At 37.5% G+C, this 10,266-nt stretch overlaps 1 protein-coding gene across 1 annotated transcript; it reads right to left on the minus strand.

Annotated features, from left to right (window-relative positions):
- Positions 1-1,635: 1,635 nt before the first annotated feature.
- Positions 1,636-10,264, minus strand: LOC138335970 (zinc transporter Slc39a7-like). Its single transcript, XM_069285197.1, has 3 exons — positions 9,431-10,264; positions 6,245-6,459; positions 1,636-5,497 (listed from the first exon to the last, which is right to left on the minus strand). The coding sequence occupies exons 1-3, from the start codon at positions 10,206-10,208 to the stop codon at positions 5,246-5,248; spliced, it is 1,245 nt and encodes a 414-aa protein (XP_069141298.1). The 5' UTR covers positions 10,209-10,264; the 3' UTR covers positions 1,636-5,245.
- Between the last annotated feature and the right edge of the window lie 2 nt (positions 10,265-10,266).

The following is a 10,266-nucleotide window of genomic DNA, read 5'->3' on the forward strand; positions in this document are numbered from 1 at the left end:
TATTTACAGTTGAAAACACAGGGACCTGGCACGAAAATTTTTATCCAATAGTATATATATATATATATTATAGTATCAAGGGTATAAACTCGGCGGTCGAGAAAAACGCACCTATTTTTTTAAAACCGTGATCATTTTAATAAATATGATATACAACATTGACGGATTTCTTACCTTAAAGAGAAATAATTTATCTTTCCATTGAGTGCTTGATGAACAAAATTTGCCAAGTATTGACGAAGTTATGGCTTGATGAATTGGGAAATTTACGAAAAATATGCAACCCTGTCCGGTCGAAATGTCGTCTCGGCTCTAATGGGTACCTCAAAAACCAAGCCAAAATCACAAAATCTACGCTTGAGGTGGTAAACAGTACCCAGAACTGTGTTCATCCACAATCTCCTTTGGAGGTGTCATTACCCGTACTTTGTAGAAACTCCATTTAAACATCGTGTAGCTCACTTACTTTAACCGTCACCGCCATGTTCATTTTTCTCTCGGAACGCTTCTCGACTACACATATCGTGACTACATTATGCAAATTACGTTATGTTGTGCTTGTGTGTAAACTCAAGAAGCGTTCCGAAGAACAAATAACCGTCACCGCCATGTTCATTTTTCTCTCGGAACGCTTCTCAACTACACATATCGTGACTACATTATGCAAATTACGTTATGTTGTGCTTGTGTGTAAACTCAAGAAGCGTTCCGAAGAACAAATGAACATGGCGGTGACGGTTAAAGTATGTGAGCTAAACGATGTTTAAATGGAGTTTCTACAAAGTACGGGTTTAAAAAAATAGGTCTGTTTTTCTCGACCGCCGAGTTCATACCCTTGATACTATAATATATATATGTATATTACAGTATTGGTTAAAAAATTTCGTGCCAGGTCCCTGTGGTTGAAAATATTGTTAATAAGTAGGTGAAGTTATCAAGTCCCTAACTCTTGCAAATATTAATGGATTTTGACCAGTATCGAACCCATCTAAGATCTCATTGATATAAGGCAATATACCAAATTTGGTTGAAATTGGACAATAAACACTAAAGTTATCGAACGGAAACCATGGATTTTTGGCAAGGGTCACCTCGCCATTGTGATCGTGGTTGCAAAATTCTCTTTCAGTCAACTTCCTCAATATGATTGGCTTAAAAATTGCTCGCAGATACTAGCGCTCCTAGTGGCAGTGTATTCAACAACTTTGATTTTACCGGGAATTTTAAATAGCAAATTTTGAATGAAGTCCTGTAACACTTGCAATTATTGACGGATTTTGACCAACCAAAATCCAAGATGGCGGGCATTTGGATCCCTTTAGTACTTTTTGAGAAATAGCAGTAACAAACTTAAAATATCAAAATCAAAGATGGCTACCTATCGGGCATCTTGTTGACTGATCGGCCCCAAAATGAAATATGCACAAATAGGACCCTAGGGAAACCTATAGAGTACATATGAAATTTGAGAAAGATCCCTTCAGTGCTTTCTGAGAAATAGCGCTAACAAGAATTGTCAACGGACGAAGGATGGACGTACAACAAATTATGGACAAAAGGCGACACGAATAGCCACCATCTGATGATGGTGGGATAACAAGACGGAGAATTCGTCATATAAAAACAACACAATAGTATTTTTTCTTCATCATTTATTCAATGTATGTACCTTTATGTAACTTCATTTATTACCAAGACTTGTAGTACAGCAGAATATATGTAACAATTCAGTTTTTTTCTCCTGAACTGAACATCCGGTTTTACTATGTGATAGTTCAGGGGTGTATATAATGTCAGTGATAGTAACCCCTGGATATCAAGGATGTAGTAACACATGTTACTTTGTTTGTTACAATGATAATGAACCTTATATAAATTAATATGACACATTCTTTAAAATGCTTCTTTGGTTTCACGTTCTTTATATTTTTATTGTCACACTATTATTGTTTTATGTGTTAATGTATATAGACTATACAAGAAGTGCTGTACCCAATTTAGTGTCATCAAAACTTCTCACGCTATCAGAAAGTGATGCTGATGTTGGAAATTTGCATTTTACACGGGCTTGATGACATGTCTACATATGAGATTTCAGATAGTGTGAAATCACTATAAAGATAACAAGGGCCTTTCAGTTACAAAGTCCTTATTAATTGTGACTTGTTTTGGCAGTGGGACATTTGATACAAATTGTTTCAAATCAAACTACTATCAATAGAGGAACCAACAATGTCTTCTCTATATAAATGTACAATAAGCCTTTACCCCTCCCTCGAGGGACACCCGATACCCAGGGTCCTGCTGTTCACACTTTTGTTGGTATGACCTATTCTGATCTATCAGGGTAACTCTGCAGTGCTGGTGGACTCATACAAAGGGAAGTAACTCTACAGTGCTGGTGGACTCATACAAAGGGAAGTAACTCTGCAGTGCTGGTGGACTCATACAAAGGGAAGTAACTCTGCAGTGCTGGTGGACTCATACAAAGGGAAGTAACTCTGCAGTGCTGGTGGACTCATACAAAGGGAAGTAACTCTGCAGTGCTGGTGGACTCATACAAAGGGAAGTAACTCTGCAGTGCTGGTGGACTCATACAAAGGGAAGTAACTCTGCAGTGCTGGTGGACTCATACAAAGGGAAGTAACTCTGCAGTGCCGGTGGACTCATACAAAGGGAAGTAACTCTGCAGTGCTGGTGGACTCATACAAAGGGAAGTAACTCTGCAGTGCTGGTGGACTCATACAAAGGGAAGTAACTGCAGTGCTGGTGGACTCATACAAAGGGAAGTAACTCTGCAGTGCTGGTGGACTCATACAAAGGGAAGTAACTCTGCATCTGTGGTGGACTCATACAAAGGGAAGTAACTCTGCAGTGCTGGTGGACTCATACAAAGGGAAGTAACTCTGCAGTGCTGGTGGACTCATACAAAGGGAAGTAACTCTGCAGTGCTGGTGGACTCATACAAAGGGAAGTAACTCTGCAGTGCTGGTGGACTCATACAAAGGGAAGTAACTCTGCAGTGCTGGTGGACTCATACAAAGGGAAGTAACTCTGCAGTGCTGGTGGACTCATACAAAGGGAAGTAACTCTACAGTGCTGGTGGACTCATACAAAGGAAAGTAACTCTGAGGTGCTGGTGGACTCATACAAAGGGAAGTAACTCTGCAGTACTGGTGGACTCATACAAAGGGAAGTAACTCTGCAGTGCTGGTGGACTCATACAAAGGGAAGTAACTCTGCAGTGCTGGTGGACTCATACAAAGGGAAGTAACTCTGCAGTGCTGGTGGACTCATACAAAGGGAAGTAACTCTGATCAATCAGAATGACCTGCCATCAAGGAAAAGTATTACCCCAGTAGGTAGGTTTTACCCTATCTGGAACTTGAGAAGATTTTTTCAGTAAATATTATCCCTTTTGGACCTACCCCTCAGGTTTCTGGAAGGTTGGTATTATATAAAGAACAACTTTAGTTGACTATTGGCCAAATCGTGGTTCTGAACAATGAATTTGATTCAGTAGTGTTGAGAAGAAGTCAATATTGTTTCAAATTCTCCACAAGCAGCACAAGGCTGAAAGACTATTTAATGCTTTACATCTCTCCCCTTTCACCAGTACATAACTTAAATAACAGTAGATTAAAGCGTTTTATTTCCCACAACCAGAGATAAATTCATTTATCAATACCATCACACATCCAAAACATATTTATTTATGCACTCTACAACACCATACAAATTAACACTTAAGAACAGTTAAAACCAAATTTAAAATGATTTGTGTGTGAATCTGACTACTATATACCAGTGCTATCAGATGTAAATTAGGCTGATGTTGTCCATCTAGTAGTGATATACAGCAGGTTGTACTCACAGGGACCTGGCACGAATTTCTAACCAACAGTATACTATGTCATATATACAAAAACTGTTGGTTAAAAATTTGTGCCAAGTCCCTGTGGTTGTACTCTTCACATTTTACAAAGCATGTAATCTATTTATTACTTGGTATCGTACCCCATGCAGAGATATACCATCACTTAAAGAGATTCAGGAAAAGTGGAGAGTGTTCGTCATCAGGCTATACATTATCACTGTATTCAACCACATAACCACCCAACTGAAATATAATCCAATTAATTAAGTATTCCGAATCAGTCAGCTTGGTGATTACCACTTTGATATAAACTGTCAGTAGACAAACACTAGGAGTAACAGAGGTCAAAAATTTATACATGAAAAATAAATTAAACAATTAAGATACAACTTTTAAACATCTAAATTTAACTATTATTGAAGGTCAAACATCTTTGAACCAAATTTATTTTCAGAGTAGTTGCCTTTAGCTGTGTAATGAGAAGTTCAGTCAAATAAGAATGTGAATTGTCATACCTCACCTGAGGCTACTAACAACAAAGATAATTAAGCCTCTTTATACTTCACTCACACATGATATGTATACTTCAATACATATTACAGTGTATACATTATAACTATTAGCATACATTCCATTCTCTTTCTTTACACTATAGAAAGTAACATCACACAACAATAAATCTGTTAATTAATACTAATTCAAGAACTCTCTCTCTCCCCCCCCCCCCATTCCCTCTCCCTCAGTCTCTCCCCTGAGCCTCCCCCTCTCTCTCCCTCTCTATAATACCAAACATACTGCAACAATGGCACAAAACAATAATGAAAACATTGGTCCTTGTTGAAATCTTGAAATTTGAAAAATTAAACTTATGAAATACAAACTTATTTCTGGACCACTGAAAGCTTTGCCTTGAGTTCATGAACAAACAGCGCAAAGGTCACCAACTGTTGAATTTGGATTTGTAATTCCTCTATGAATTAAATTGCTAGGATTAGTTAATTAAATGTTATTAACAAGAGACAAATAGCTGATCAAAAGATTGATAAGGTTTAATTTTCATATGTATACAGCAAGATATATCCATGGATCAAGAATTTCAGGATTTTTATTAACAACACAATTAAACAAATTATTTTTTTTTGTTACATGGCAGAGGTATACACTGTTCATAAGACCTATGTCACTCATTTCTTATTTTTTCACTTATCACTAATTGATTACTAAATTTTCATGATGTGACAATGTCCCATGAAATTAGGAGAATATCATACCTTAGCAAAAATGACCTTCAACCGTAAAGTATTTAATTTTGACAGGAATCATGTTACTGTATCCATCAGTGATAACTATTGCACTGCCTTTTCCCCTTTACTCAAACTGGCCTATGAGAACCATCATATATATACCGACTAGAAGAGCTATAATCTCCTTTACAGACTGGCCTAGAGACGAGTCCTCTAAAAGCTCTGGTATAACTGAGACTGTAGCGATGTAAATAAAACCACCAGCTGTGAACGGGAGGATCCAGACCGTCGCAGCTTCTCCAACGCCCTCGGCCAACAGACTGGACACTGTCCCCAACATGGCTCCAATAGCTGTAGAGAACTGCAGCATCATTGCCTGTAAACAAATATTTATACAGGTAAACAAATCAATCACATGAATGTAAACAACAAACATCATTGATACAGGTAAACAAATCAATGACATGCGTGTTAATAAACATCATTGATACAGGTAAACAAATCAATGACATGAATGTAAACAAACATCATTGATACAGGTAAACAAATCAATGACATGAATGTAAACAAATATCATTGATACAGGTAAACAAATCAATGACATGAATGTATAACAAATACATGTAAACAAAACATCATTAATCAGGTAAACAATCCCAGTGTAACAATCAATGACACATATACAGTAAACAAACTTCCCCCTTTTCAACGAGTGCCTATTGCAATATTATGAAGCTAAAGCCAAGATGCTATACATAAATCTTAAAAGTAAACAACTCATGATCTTTTATGTACCGCAAAGTGCGCAAACTGGACCAAAACCAGTGTACCACATCAGTAAATAATGAAAACTCTGAGGTAAAGGGTTTATAGAATTCACAAAGTATATTGACCATTGGAACAGTTATTCTGTAGACCAAACAAAAATGAATATATACATCAAACAAGTTTTCTGACTATTATCTATTAAAGTTCAAAGGTCATCCTCCTAAGCCGAAGATAAAGACTTATTAGGTAATAGAAGCTCATTGATTACCTTGAATCAACAGATAAAACACTCTTTACTGGTAAAAGAAACAAGAAAGTAAATTATATTTTTTTTTTACAAATTAATGAGTGTTACCTTTCTCTTTGTGCAGCCAGACTGGACAAGAATAGCAAAGTCTCCTATTTCATGAGGAATTTCATGTAAAAATATTGTTATAGTGGTAATGATGCCAAGATTACGGCCCATCAGAAAGGAAGCTCCAATAGCTAGTCCGTCAGTAAAATTGTGGGCAAAGTCTGCAGCAAGGTTGAGGTAGCCAGCTACCTTTATATCCTCAACTGGTTCAGGTGCTGATGGAAAAAAAATCATTAAAAACATTTGTACTTGTACTTAAATATCAGATATAAAAATTTGAATATTGATTACAGAAACTATGATTTTAAAGGTTCCCTAAACCGAAACAGCTTTTGATTTTTAAAATGGGAATATAAAATGAGTTTTGATCATTTTTGTGAGCTACAAAAGTTATCAGCTTACCTGTAATACTACACTTATAAACATCTTTAAAATAATTCAAAGATGCTCCACCGCTGACAAATGGTATTTTTTCTCTATTAAAGACGAATTAGTATTTTTCTTCAGATACAAAAGTAACTTACTTTAAACCATTACCACCATTGAAAAGTGTGAGCTTCTAATTTTACTTCAAGATAAAAATATAAACAAGGCCCCAATGGGCCCGAATCGCTCTCTGCAATCTGGTAATCATACATGGTTCATACTAAACAAATAGAGTAAATAAGAATTTATATCATCCCTAAGCACATTAGAGGCCTCTTTGCCTCTTGGTTATTAAAAAGAAGTCTTTTAAAGATTTTAGCCTATTTGACCCCTGTGACCTTGAATGAAAGTCAAGGTCATTCATTTGAACAAACTTTGTAGCGCTTCATCCCAACATGTCACATGTCCAATATCAGGTCTCTAGCCTTCATGGTTATTAAGAAGAAGTTGTTTAAAGATTTTAGCCTATTTGACCCCTGTGACCTTGAATGAAAGTCAAGGTCATTCATTTGAACAAACTTTGTAGCGCTTCATCCCAACATGTCACATGTCCAATATCAGGTCTCTAGCCTTCATGGTTATTAAGAAGAAGTTGTTTAAAGATTTTAGCCTATTTGACCCCTGTGACCTTGAATGAAAGTCAAGGTCATTCATTTGAACAAACTTTGTAGCGCTTCATCCCAACATGTCACATGTCCAATATCAGGTCTCTAGCTTCATGTTATTAAGAAGAAGTTGTTTAAAGATTTTAGCCTATTTGACCCTGTGACCTTGAATGAAGTCAAGGTCATTCATTTGAACAACTTTGTAGCGCTTCATCCCAACATGTCACATGTCCACAGGTCTCTAGCCAATATCAGCCTTGACCCTGTGACTTGTCTCTAGGTCATTCTTGAACAAACTTGTAGCGCTTCATATGTCACATTAATAAGGAAGCCTTTGGTTTTAAGAAGAAGTTGTTTAAAGATTTTAGCCTATTTGACCCCTGTGACCTTGAATGAAAGTCAAGGTCATTCATTTGAACAACTTTGTAGCGCTTCATCCCAACATGTCACATGTCCAATATCAGGTCTCTAGCCTTCATGGTTATTAAGAAGAAGTTGTTTAAAGATTTTAGCCTATTTGACCCCTGTGACCTTGAATGAAAGTCAAGGTCATTCATTTGAACAAACTTTGTAGCGCTTCATCCCAACATGTCACATGTCCAATATCAGGTCTCTAGCCTTCATGGTTATTAAGAAGAAGTTGTTTAAAGATTTTAGCCTATCTGACCCCTTTGACCTTGAATGAAGGTCAAGGTCATTCATTCAAACAAACTTGGTAGCCCTCTATCCCAGCATGCCACATGCTCAATATCAGGTCTCTAGCCCTCTTGGTTATTAAGAAGAAGTCTTTTAATGATTTTAGCCTATTTGACCCCTGTGACCTTGAATGATGGTCAAGCTCATTTATCTGAACAAACTTGGTAGCCCTTGATCCCAGCATGCCACAGGCCCAATATCAGGTCCCTAGGCCTCTTGCTTATTAAGAAGAAGTCATTTAAAGATTTTAGCCTATTTGACCCCTGTGACCTTGAATGAGGGTCAAGGTCATTCATTTGAACAAACTTGGTAGCCATTCATCCCAGCATGCCACAGGCCCAATATCAGGTCCCTAGGCCTCTTGGTTATTAAGAAGAAGTCTGTTAAAGATTTTCACCTATTTGACCCCTGTGGCCTTGAAAGAAGGTCAAGGTCATTCATTTGAACAAACTTTGTAGCCCTTCATCCCAGCATGCTATAAGTCAAAGTTCCTGAGTCTAGGTCTCCAAGTTTTGGAGAAGAAGTTGTTTAAATGGAAAAGTTGATGCCGGACGGCCGGACGGCGGACGGACGACGGACGCTGCACCATAGCATAAGCTCACTTGCCCTTTGGGCAGGTGAGCTCAAAATAATTATTTGTTTCCAAAAAAAAATCTGTGGCACTTTGTCCTATATGGAATGAAGTACTGATTGTGCATGCACCAAAAGCAAACTAAATTATTTTATATTATTTTTTGTGTTAATTAGACACATATAAAACATGATTAAACACTAATTATTGTTCAAATAATGAGAATCATTTATGCTTTGTTGGTGGTGGAGCATCTTTAATTAAAATAAATCGAATGTTTGTTTTCACAACATGGGTCAACATGTGTCATCTTCTTTCCCAAGAGCATGACCAAACTATATTTGTACACTCTTTTGATTTTTAGTGCATTTGAAAGATTCTGAAATCATTAGTGTTGGGAATTGGCAGATTTTTTTTATATCGATCATCAGTTTGTGTAACCAATCGATGATCAATTAAAATTGATTATTTTTTTATTTGGTGTATAAACAAGTCTTATTTGTGCAGTACGTATCAAGTTAAAGGAGAAATAAAATCATACTCCTCTGAATGTTATATTACTACATAGTGCGTATGCACTCTTCAATCCGTTTAGACGCTTGATATTTGAAATGATATAGGTAACAACACACACAAGCGATTGATTGCGCCAAGCTTTCTATGACATTTCTTGCATGTGTTACTGATCGGTTATTTATACACTTTCGTATATCATGATGTTGGAAATTTCCGATGAAACTTGATTACAGATTTCTTACTTGATAAATGGGTCAAACATCCCAAACCAATAATACTCGACGAACCCAATTAATCGGAACACCCTAAGAAATTATACCATGAAATATGCATAAATTGTTGCATTAAACGTTTTTTAAAACATGTTTATACCTGAATTTTTGTCGTCTTTTTTGCTGACACTATCATCTTTCTTGTTTGATTTTCCACTATCAGCTGTTTTGGAATCATCTTTTTTTGTTTCTTTTTTGGCAACAGTTACATGGCTATGGGAATGTGAGTGTCCACCTTTGACATACCGTACAAATTTCTCCACAATGAGGAAAGCCACAATTCCAGCAAGTACCCATAAACCGATTGACATGTCGTGTGAGTGTCCACCATCCTCGCCGTGGGAGTGGCCATGACTGTGGCTGTGAGAATGGTCATCACCGTGGCTGTGTGGCGACACAGCGTGAGGGATAAGATGGAGGAATGCATCACCAAGGAGACCACCAGAGGCAAAACTCAACAAAACCTTTAACAACGGGGAACTCTCCTTTGTGTTTTCTAATGGAATAAACAAGAGGATGAAGACGGGCGATATACTAATGATGAAAGTGGCCCCAATGGCCTGTACCCACAGCATGAGGCCAGTCTCTCTGTTCTTGTTGGATGCTGGTGGGGAGTCGTGGGCGTGGCCATGAGCATGTCCGTGTCCATGATCTGAATGAGCGTGACCATGTCCACGATCGCCTCCATGTGTGTGGTCATGATCATCTACGTTTGCTTGCTTCGAATATTTAAATGACGGGTTTTCCTCAGGTTGTTCGTGACTATGACCATGTTCATGGCTACGTACAAGATTGATCAAACAAAACGCAAACAAGATTGTAAGTACACTTATGGATAATACAGTCCGAGAGGACCCCTGCCTGCCGGTGTTCGCCATGCTAGGTAAATATCTTGTACGTGGCTTTTAATGCACTCGTGTCAATCGCACGCTTGAC

This window comes from Argopecten irradians, chromosome 12 (assembly GCF_041381155.1).
Source record: "Argopecten irradians isolate NY chromosome 12, Ai_NY, whole genome shotgun sequence".
NCBI classification, from domain to species: Eukaryota; Metazoa; Mollusca; class Bivalvia; order Pectinida; family Pectinidae; genus Argopecten; species Argopecten irradians.